The 12384-nt window shown below is 36.1% G+C and overlaps 1 protein-coding gene across 7 annotated transcripts in view; it reads right to left on the reverse strand.

The window, feature by feature from the left end:
• DLG1 (discs large MAGUK scaffold protein 1) overlaps nt 1–12384 on the reverse strand; it is a 194378-nt gene that overhangs the window by 127590 nt on the left and 54404 nt on the right. For all 7 annotated transcript variants that reach the window (XM_080919614.1, XM_080919610.1, XM_080919611.1 and 4 more), the window contains exon 5: nt 108–272. In XM_080919614.1, coding sequence (XP_080775740.1) covers nt 108–272 — 165 coding nt within the window. The remainder of the gene's footprint in view (nt 1–107; nt 273–12384) is intronic.

Below are 12384 nucleotides of genomic sequence, written 5' to 3' on the forward strand. Positions count from 1 at the left end.
AACTAAAACCAGCCCAAAGAGTGGGAAATTTACATGAACTTAAACAATTATTTATAAACAAAACATTTAAATCATAGCAATAAGAAATAATAAAGTTATTATCCTACCTTTATTGGTGAAATATGAGAATGAGAAACAAATCCATGGACATTCTCAATCTCTGACAGGTTCTTCTCCGAGACATGAACCAATTCTGGACCTAGCACCTCATTTGTGACTTGTGGAGAAATAGTCTCTGGAGGAAGTATCTCTTCATCCTGATACCGGTATTTCTATAAAGAAGAAAAACTATTAAATATAAAGAAACCCTAAAACTAAAGGAACGTTAACTCAAAAAAAATTTTCATTACTATTCAAGTATTAAATATAAACAATGTGAAAATATTTAGTATAACTTAATACATAAAATTTGAGAAAAGCAAGACTCTATTTTAAAGTCATGATAAAGGTTTTCTGGGAAACTGCAATAGAAGCCTAAATATTAATTTGCCCATTTCTTTCTTACCCAGTGCTACATGTATCTCTAAAAGGAAGCTGTTTGAATGAAGTCAGCATGAAAATCTGCTTATTTAGCTAAATTGGTCTGGTTCCTTGTTCAGTTAACTTGCATATAAAAGAAAATAAACCAGTCAGCCATTTCAATTTGGAACTGAAAATTAGCTCGGCAGAAAATAGCATTTTCCTTTACCTGACAAAGTAATCTTAATCACTTGTGTGTGACTCAATGGATGAGTGTGAGTGTGTGCGCACTTCTTTTCAGTGCAATCGGTGTTTGAGAAGTGGGGGATCTCGCTCTGTACCCCCAGCTGTCCTCCAACTCAGAGGCACCGATATCCAAGTGCTGGGATTAAGGTATGTGCTGTCACACCCTTTTTTTTTTAAGGGACTAACCTTTAAAAACAAATTTACTTCACAACATATAATAAATAATAATAATAGAAACTGGGAACAAGCGGTGCATTTTCAACCCAGGCTGTCTGTTCTCTACAGAAAGTCAATATAAGTTAAAAGACTCTCAGATTACTCACAAATAAACCTAACAAAGAAAAAAATCAGGTATAACAGGAAAAAACCTAATTATCAAACTATTACTGGCCACTAAAAGCTGCTCTTAAAAATTATTTGAAAAGAATAGTCAGCAATCACAGATAAGTATGTTTAAAAGTCATGCAAGTAGGAAAATTGTTTAGTGTGTTTAATAAGCAGAAAGGGAGTTAGCATGAAGACATTCAGTGTGCGAATTTTATAAATGTATACAAGGAGTCTTTCTGCAGGGCAGTTTGGCAATGATTCAAAAGTTCTGAAAATGGTTTTATTTCTCTGCCTAGTAATCCCACTTCTAGAAATTAATCTTAGAAACAAACATTATCAACGATACAGTTGCAGGAGAATAAAACTAAATTTGTATTTCTCACCCTAGACAGACATTGAGGGAGGGGAAGAAAGAGGGGAGGGGGAGATGGGGGGGATGGAGCACTTTACAATAGCTTTAAGCAGCCAACTTAGATATTCACCTACAGAGGAATGGGTAAAAGCAATGCATGCACATATGCACACAGAGAATTTTATTTATAAAGTTCTGTTTACAGAAAAATGAATGCACCTGGAGATAATCATTAGGTGAATAAAGTCAGTCTTAGAAGCATAAACAGTACATGTTTTATATCATTTGTACGTTTTAGATCATGTAAATACATATGTGTACACATGGTGTGAAAGTTGGAAGCAATGGTGACTAATGAAGGGAAGCATAGGGGAGGGCAGTGCTGTGTGGGAGAAATAAATTCCAGTGAACATTAGATACCTGTATGAAAATGCCTTATGCTAACCAGTATCATCCTCATTGTAAAAACAGCAGAGCAACAAAAACACACACACAAAAAAAAAAAAACAAAAAACAAAAAAAAAAAACCAGTGTCAATACAGAACACAAATACTGGCTGAATATAGAATAATGACTGGCCTGGCAAGATATGCCTTCTTGTCCAATTGCCTTATAAATGCTATCAACAGTAACCAACTACTTTCTGACTGAATTTAAAGTTTACTTCCCAAGATGGAACCTATGCCTTGTATCATTACCTGAACCAAAACCCTAGAGGTGTCTAGGTCATAGGCTCTAGGGGAGAATCTGATACTATTATCATGCTACATGAACACAGCCACAATGTTAAGTTCCTATTAGTATACACACAAATTAGAGTCTCTTTTTACCCTCACCAGAGAAGGTTCTTTTGTAGTATGTATGTAGATTTATAACTCAGTTGAGTGAAAGTAAATCTAAATACTCATAGCTGATATAATACAAAGAAAGAAGCCATATTTACAACTTTAAAAGCACTCCATACTGGCTGGTGCTTTTAGGAGAGAGATCGTCACAAGAACCCAGATTTTAGGGTAGCTAAAAACAAACAAACAAACAAACAAAACAAAAAAAAAATGTTTTGAAAGTACCTGTTAATAGATTGTCCCTGCCCCTATCTAAGGGTCTTAATAAACTCATTATAGGAAATTCTATGTATGTTGAATTAAATTTTAAAAAGTAGGAAAGGCTGAAGACGCAAATTACTGAACTAAAAAAGCATGTTTTAAAATTGGGTATTTGTATTACACACACACACACACAAAGCCAGATATGTACATAAGTAAAACTATAAATACACAGCTTGAACATTTTAAACAATTACATATATGAGATAAGCATATAGATGTGTGTATTCACACCCATGAATGTAGATTAAAGGCATTTACAAATAAATTAGCTCATTCTGAAAGGCCAAAGAAATCACTTTAAACACTGTTTTCTAGCTATCTTTTCATGTATATCTTTCCTCTTGATCTCTTTTAAATTATTTTTTTCTCTAAGATTTATTTATTTTTCTTTTACATGTACAAGTGTGTTTTGCCTAAACTTATTGTGTGTGTAGTGCCCTCAGGGCCAGAGGAAGGAAATGGATCCTTGGGAACTGGAGTTACTGATTGCTGTCAGCTGCCATGCAGGTGCTGGGAACCAGGTCCTCAAACCACTGAGCCATCTAATGGTGTGTTCTTTTATCAGGAAGCACAAATATCTAGTTATTTCTTTTTGTGATATTAGTTCCTCTTGATTACTAGTGCTTAAAACAAGACATTCCCTGAGAAGGAATCTTTTCACTAAAGAGAGTACATGTAAAAGTTACACTTCACCAATTATCTGTTTATTTGCTAGTATCAGAGTAACAGAAGAAATGCCTGAATTTTTCTTTCTATGAGCAGATACAAAAATGGTTTACCACCATCCCAACATGACCCATATGGCTATAAATACCCCACCTTGTTCCCTAACCCCCACTTCAACATTTTCAAGCAGATCTTAATGTCATATGGAATTGCAAGGGAACAAGAATAGCCAAAATAAATCTTTGACTGTAAGAATGAAGTAGAGTAACTCGTACCTCCTGATTCTAGATGACAACACAGAGATAGTTGGGTTGGGGATGTAGGTCAACTAGTAACACACTTCCCTAGCCTCCCGCCTTCATGAAGGAAGGTTCAGTCCCCAGCACTGTGTAAACTGGCAGTGTTGGTGCACACCTGTGATTCCAGGAGCCTGAGCTGGAGACTCAGAAAATAAGCTGGAGCTGGAGAGATGGCTTAGTGGTTAAGAGTGCTTGTTAGTTCCAGTATCCACCACAAGCAGAGCTTCTTTTTTTTTTTTTTTTTTTTTTTTTTTATAGAAAAGAATACATTTCTTTCTTTTTTTTTTAATAATTTTTACATAAAACCATGTGAATATATTTTTTTAGTCAGTACTTGATTTTTTTCAAGGGCTTGACAGTATGCATTGAAAACCTAATAGTTACAATAAGCGTAAAGTACATGCAAAACAAAACGCAACATGGAAATAGTCAAAGTCTTCTTGTTTTGTAAATATATGTATATATTTTTTGTTTTCTTTATTTCTTGGACTTCATACAGTCTGTGAGTTGTTTCTGGGGGAGTGCAAGCCTCTGGGGTTAGCATCCCACTATCAGTGACTGCATATTATGTCTGTTCTTTTGTGACTGGGTTATCTCACTCAGGATGATATTCTCTAGATGCAGCCATTTTCTTAAGAATTTGGTTAAGTCATTGTTTCTGGTGGCTGAGTAGTATTCCATTGTGTATATGTACCACAAGCAGAGCTTCTAATAAACATCTGAAACTCCATCACCATGGGATCTGACACCATCTTCTGACCTTGGTTCACACTTACCATGTTCACCACCCTCAAGCTGGCCAGGGTCCCTTCACCCATATCAATCATTAATCAAGAAAGTGTCACCACAGACTTGCTTGCCTACGGGCCAATCTGAGAGAGACAATTCCTCAACTGAGACTTCCTCTTCCCATATGAGCTTGTGTCAAGCTGACAAAACAAAAAAAAAACCACCACCAACAAAACCCCCATATAACCAGTAAGTCTACATGTTATAAAACTGCAGTTATAGGAAATGTTCAGAATAGGTAAACCCATTTATCCAGAAAATAGACGTTTGCCCAGGACAGGGGACAGGAATCAACTACCAGTACTTATGAAATCTCTTTTGTGTGCAATGAAAACATTCTACAATAAATGGCAGAAGTTACAGAACCTTCTGTGCACAGAATTTATTCTCTACAAAGGTAAATCCACCTAATGAGAATCTTGATCTGTAACTGCAGAGCATTTTCCTTTTTCTCAGTGACATAAGCTCAATAATACTGTTTTCATGTTTGCATCTACTTCCTTTCATTTGCCTTTGAATATTCATCAGCTGCCCAGCTATAAACTAAGATAAGATACTGTTGTGTGCTCTTACTATGGGGATGTGCCTACTACATAATCACAAAATACTCCATGATAAAATCCTTACTTAATAACTATGTGGATAAAAATGCTACATTTCTTTTCTGTCCTTAATTGTTCACTCATTTGTCTTTGAATTTGAATAAAAGTTGGTGTTGACATGTGAAGACTTGAAAGTCTTAAATTATGTAATTATATAATCAAATTAATGATAGAGCATTTATTCATGTTTTGGTCAGTAGTTATTCAATGTCTTTGTTGTTGCTGGGGGTATGTATGAAAGAATTACACACTCTTAAGTGACTGTCTTCGAAAAGGTCTCCTATCTAAGAACTTAGATCTCAGGAGGATTGTTACTGCTTAAAGATAAAGTGTGCCAGGACACAACTCAGAATAGGTAAAGTGGTTACTGCACAGACCTGAGGAGTACAGGTCAGATCTCCACAACCAACACATAACCTGAGTAGGCATGGAAGCTACCTATAATCACAGCAGAGGTAAAGGATCTCCCAGGCAAGCTGGCAAGCTTAAGAGTTAACAAGAGGGGGGACCCTGCCTCAATAAATAAACTAGAAAGCAACAGAAGAAGACTACTCCTTTCCCAAATATGAGCCATAAGTTTGTGAAAATATTGTGCTTTGATGTTAGGGGAGAAATCTAATATGTATCAGTATGTACCAAATGGGTAAATAATACAGTCACCTATGACAATGAAGGAATAATTAACTGTATTCAAATAACACCATACATTTTGGGAATAAATATCTTTACCACTGCATGTACTACATACATAGAAAAGAATACTGACCAGGATTAAAAGGATATATTAATATACCCAATATACCAGATAAACAGAACAAAAAGATGTCATTTTATGATTAAACATGCTAAAGAAATTAGACAGAAGGAATATATCTCAACACAGTAAAAGTCAGCTGTAATAAGTCAGCAGCTAACATTTCACTGACTGGGGAAGAACTAATAAGATTTTGTTAAAATATGAACTGGACAAAATGCCCACTTTCATTCAACACAGCACTAGAGGAAATGATTAGAACAATCAAAAGCCATCCAAATTGAAAAAGAGGAAATCAAAGCATCACTGTTTGCAGACAAAAACCTTACCAAAAAAAAAAAAAAAAAAAAAAATCCCAAATTTTCTATCAATAATCTATCAGAATAATCAAATGTAGCAAAATTGCAGAATAGTATCAATATGCAAAAATCAGTAGTATCATAATGTCAATAGCAAATAATCAAAAATTAAAATTAAAAGGTAATAATGTCTACCAGCTACCCTCCCCACAAAAAAGACTTAGGAATAAATCTGATCAACAAGACAAGAGGAAGGAAGAAGGAAGGAAGAAGGAAGGAAGGAAGGAAGGAAGGAAGGAAGAAGGAAGGAAGAAGGAAGGAAGGAAGGAAGGAAGGAAGGAAGGAAGGAAGGAAGGAAGGAAGGAAGGGCGAGCTACAAACCACAGCAAGGGTGGCAGGACAGCTCAGTAGACTTTACAGGTACTTAGGTACTTACGGGCAAGCATGATGAGTTTGATGCCTGGAGCCCACATATAGGTGGAAGGAGAGAGCTGACTCCAATTTTATTTTCTTACAACCACACACTTTTACAAACAATAAAAGTAATAGTAAATTTATATAATCTATATATTCGATATACATATAAAATACATGAAATATTTTTATAGAACTAGAAAAAGTAACCCTGCCACTTAGGTGCAACCACAGCCAAAAGAATTATGAGATCAAAGCAGAAACCATTATGCTACTAAACTTCAACGTGTAATTTTAATTTAATTTACAGATGTTGAGAAAACTGGATAACCTATAAAGAATAAAGCGAAATCCCCATTTACATAATCAACTCAAAACAGATTAAAACTTATTTGTAAGACCTAGACTTATGAAACCACTAGAGGAAAATAGGGACACTGTCTTAGGACATTGGAATGGTAAGTACTTTTTGGGATGAGATCTCAAAGACAGGAAACAAAACAGACAAATGAGATTTCAAATAAAAAACTTGCTGCCCAGGAAAAGAAGCATTCATGGCTGAAGATGTGGGCTACAGAATGCGGGAAACGGACAATAAGACCTTTAGCACAGGACCAGCAAGCAGAAAACACGAGGAACTTAAAACATGCAACAGCTAAGTCCCCAAACAGCCCAATTTAAAACCAGGAGATGGACATGAATAGACATTTCTTAAAATGAGGCATATACAAGGCCAAGAGGCATGTGAACCAAGCTCAACATCAATAACCACCACAGAAAAACAGACACACAAGACATCATCTAAGTCCAATGAAAATGATGATCATCAAAAGACCAAAGCTTATCTTTCTATAGCAATAAAGCCACTATGGGAGACAGTAATGAAGTGCTTTAAAATTTTTTAAAGTAATTTAAGGATGAAGAAGTGGTAGTAAGAGAGGGAGACAGGGACAGGAAGGATGAGAGAGGGAGAGGGAGGGGGTAAAGGAGGAGAGGAAGAGAGGCAGAGAAAGAGAGGGAGACAGGGACAGGGAGAAAGAAAGGGAGAGGGAGGGAGAAGGAGAAGAAGAGAGAGGAAGGGAGGGGGAGGGAGAAAAAGACAAAAAGAGAGGGAGGGAGCAAGAAATCAAGAGAGGCAGAGGGAAGAGAGTGTTAGTTGTATAACTATGTGACAGAAGTTGATTGTGAAGAGTGTTTCCTTAATAACATCTTCACCTTCATTTACTGAAGCTTAGACTGGGAGCACCTGGGATTAATTATGTATTCTCAATTCCCAGTTGGTGGAACTGTTTGGGAAGTATTAGAAGGTGTGGCCTGCTAGAGGAGGTTGTCACTAGGGGTGAGTTTTGAAGTTTCAAAAGCTATTGCAATTCTCAGTGTCCTTTTCTCTGTCTCTTGTGCTTGTGGATCATGATATAAGTTCTAAGCTACTGTTGCTGAATGCTTGCCTGCCTGCCTTCCATGCTTCCCACCATGATGGTCATCAACTCAACCTCTGAAACTGTAAGCCCAAAATAAACTCTTAAGTTGCCTTGATCATGGTGTCCTATCACAGCAACATAGTCATAACTAAGACACAAAACTTAGGCACATACCACTGTACCCATCATTTTACTTGTGTTCTGGGAATCTGATCTCTGGTCTTCCTGCTTACAGAGCAAGTAAGCATACTTACTGAGCCATCTTGCCAACCTAATTAGTAATACTTCTAAGCCAACTTAATTAGTAGTACGTCTAAAAACGTACTAAATTTTATCAGACATTTAAAAATGAGTTGATATACAAATCTCCTACATTATAACATTAAGAAGAAAGGGAATGCTACAAAACTCATGAAATCAGCATTGCCTTAATATCAAAACTGAGTAAGAATAACAACAAAAAATAATTACAGACAACTATGCCACTATCCCTGATGTACAGAAGCACAGTTTTTCAGTAAAATACTTGCAGATTAAATTTAACAACACATTAACTCACACTCTGTCTGTCTGTCTGCCCCCCCCCCAACCTTGACTGAGTTATCTTTATTATGGTTCAACACAGAAAAGATTAGTAATGAAAATCTGGCAAACAGAGAGACTCAACGACAAATATCACAATCACAACAAAAGATCCAAGAAAGGTATCTGACAAAAGATTAATATTCTTTTATAATAAAAGCCCTAAGGACCTAGGCAGCATATCTTTAATCCCAGCATTAGAGAGGCAGTAACAGGCGGATCTCTGAGTTTAAGATGAGCCTGATCTTCAGAATAAAGTCCTAGGTAGCCACGGCAGACAGAGAAACTGTGTCACAAACAAAAAAAGACCCAAAGAAACTAGAAATAAAAGAATATTTCACTAGCCATATGACAAACCTATAGCCTAAGTGAGGAAAACTTAGAACCATTTTCTCTAAAATCTGAAACAAGGGTTCTGCTCTCTCCATTCTTACTCAATATACTGCTTTACAGCGTCTTAAAGAAAACAGTACTAAGGCAAGCGGAGAAATATATACAATCAATCTAGGGTCCACATATGAAGAAAAAGCATCTAATACTTAATCATTCTGGGTCTGGCCTATTACACTTAATACAGCAATTTCCAATTCTATCCCCTTGTCTGTAAGTACACAAACCTAACACATACACTCACAAAATAGAACTGGGGCTGTCAAGAGAAAGGGCTTAGTGAGAGTGCAGCAGAGAGTAAGAGGGAGTAAATATGGCCAAGGTCCATGAACATTTGAACAGAAACGGCCTTAGAAAGCAATCCCCTCTGTATGATAAGCAGACTGTTTTTTAAGAAGCCTCAGTTTGAACTCATCCTGTATTTCAGCTAAATGGACAAATGATTTAGTGACAGCACTTCTGAAATTAATAACTTCATCAAAATTCTATATGAAGTCAAACTACATGCTGCTTTACTCAACACTATCATCTGTTTTCCTTGCTTTTCTCTAATGCACAGGCGATTAAAAGCTAGCTACCAGGCTTCCAACTCTCTCTTGCTAATAGAGTTCATGTTAAGACAATGAAATATAAGCAGATACCTACAGGTTTTGAAATCATATCCCTCTCCCTTTTCTACCTCTTCTTTCTATATTATGGCTAGAACTCCAACAGACTCTCAATGAAGAAAAGCCTGACATAAAGGTAGAAATGTGAGTACCTGTAACCACCCCTACTTCCAAGCTGGCTGTACTACAGAGCAGAGGAGGTGCATTTATTATATATACATATATATATTAATGTATTTTATATTGTATATATTATAGGTGTAAATAAATATATATACATTATAAAGTTGCTGTTATATTCGTATTTAATTATTTGTAAACTCTGCCTTAAGCATGAGTGAGTTGAACAAAGTCAATCACCTAGACTGTTCAAATCTATGCTGTCAGGTTTTTGTTTTCCTCACAATGAGGAAGGAATAGTACAGGCAATTATGTGAATAGGAAACTATTCCACCTAATGGTCTTTAATTGGGGGGGAAAAAACAAGCATCAAAAGCCCCATCAGAATATTTAAAGATATGATGAATATGAGGAAGGAGTCACTGAGCTACATAAATGGTAGCTGTGCGTGCATGTGTGTGTACCTGCGTGTATACACTTGCACAAAGGCCAAGAGAGAGCATCAGATCCCCTGCTCTCTCTCTCTCCACCTTAGTCTCTTGCCACAGGGCTCTGACTGAACCTAGAGCTAGGCTGACAGCTAGCAAGGGCCAATGATCCTTGTCTCCACCCCTATGGCTGCTGAGATTACAGACACCTGCACAGGACAGTGCCCAGTTTTTCACCTGAGTGCTGGAATCTGAACTCAAGTCCTTCTGCTTACACAGCAGGTACTTTTACCCACTGAGCGATCTCTTCAATACCATGAATGGTATTTTTTGAAAATCATATATTTACTACAAAGTCCATATTATAATTTTACACTTATAAAATACCCATTAATCCAATTATAACCATAACCAAGAACCATGGTTATTGCTGACATATAAAGATACCTTTGAAAGTATTTTTCTTTATTAAGAATATACTCCAGAAAACTTGTTGTACAATGACTGTGAAGTACTCACACAGCTAACTTCCTAGGGAATCTTGACCTGTGGTGTTTGCATACTCTGCTTTTAGTTGCTATGATAAAACTGACCTAAACCAACTTTGTTATAGAAGGAGTTTGTTTTGCACCTCCACATCACAATCCATCATTGAGGGAGATCAGGATAGAAACTCAAGCCAATTAGATGCATGAGCAGTACTTGCTACATGACCAAGATGAGACCATTAAAAAAGTTTGGGTCATTTGGTACACAGTACAGGCTGGTGCTGTCAGGGGCACTTTATAGGACATTTCTGTGCTTCCCACGCTCTATGTCAAACTACATTACTGTATAAGCTGTGCCATTCACAGCAGAGTGGTCAGGAATTGATCTCAGGAAGCCTGGAAGGCCCAAACACCCCCACTGTAATTCAGAGCTGCTGCTGCCATTCCATGGCCTCTACCAAAGCCCATGTAAAGAAGAACAGAAGGAAAACCATTTGGGAAAAATAAAATGGAATTTTAAAAGGACATTATAGTTTAAGTATTATACTTATATGCTGGGAGAAAAGATTTACTTTTTATTATTGTTTCAGACTGTCTCTGGCTTGTTTTAACCAAAATTTATAGGACTATTCACCTCTAAAAAGTAGCCTGTTTGTACACTTAACATTTTATCTGAATTTATTTTACCACAAAACTTATATAAGTTCTGAATTTATAAGAACACATTATTAAATATGTAACTTATGTATTTGTAGCATGTATATAGTCTCTTGTCAATACCATATATTATTTACTATTCCAACATTTTGGGAAAACAGTCTTTACAAATCCTAACTATAAGGTTAAGCCTCTCACATAATATTAGTCAATCCACATTCTTTTTACTTCCAAAATTATTGAAGTATTTTTGTTATTCGAGTATAACTTACATGCCCTTTTAAACTATCTTAACTACTTTATTATACATGCCCATGAAACATTTTCAATATAACATTTTCATCACTTTCCCACTAGAGGGCCACCAAGAGTAGAATGGTTTAAAATGATGAGGTCTAGAAGAGGTATTCATCATTCACAAAGAATACTGGACTAACTGCTGGTTATAACCAGTGATATGCAACCTCTTAGAATAATCCATATAACAAGGATGGTCTTGTAAAGACATGTTGTACAACTCAAAACATATAATCAGCTTAAATTTTAAGAAGGAAACTATTTTCCACTGATTAACTTTTTACATTTAACAACAATACTTTTAATATTTAAAACCCTCCCCACCACAGAGTCCCATTGTACACAGCACATGAAGAAAAGTCTACAACACAAGCATAAATGCAGCTTGAGTGCTCTAAGTGCACAGTGACTTTCTGCTGCCTCCCTATTTAGTGCCCAATCAGAATGTTAAAACAAGCGCATTGATAAAACATTCTTCTTAAACAGTAATTTCTGAAATATTGCTAGGAGTTTCTAATAGTACAAAGACCTTTGTAGTGATGGGAAAACAAAAGGCACAGCCAAACACTCTCCAAGTGATGAGAAAAGCAATACATTTATTCATTAATAAGTTTTTTTTAAAGCTTAAGTATAATTTGATCTACTACCAATTTAAAACACTCATTCATAAACTGGAAAGCTTCACAGTTCTTCAAAAACTTTAAAAAAATATTTAAAATTATTTCTAGGGTAAGCAAGATGGCTCAGGAGGTAAGGGTGCTTGCCAATGAACCTGAGACCCTAAAACTCACAAAATAGGAGAAGTGACTCCTGCAAACTGTCCTCTCACCATGTTGGGCACACCAACACATATACTAGATAAACACATACAGGTTAAGAAATTAAGTATCTCTTTATATTTATATTACTTCAGAAATAAGTTAGAAAGCTCTTCCTGTTTGCAACTAGTTTTAAACCACATAATACCCTTAATCACAGAAATTATGTAAATACATCACCTAATTTTTTTTTTATGTTATGTGTACAAGTGTTCTGAGCTCATGTCTGTGTGTACCTCTCATTTATCCCTGGAGTCTG

Source organism: Micromys minutus, assembly GCF_963924665.1.
Source record: "Micromys minutus genome assembly, chromosome: 7".
In the NCBI taxonomy this organism is placed as follows: domain Eukaryota; kingdom Metazoa; phylum Chordata; class Mammalia; order Rodentia; family Muridae; genus Micromys; species Micromys minutus.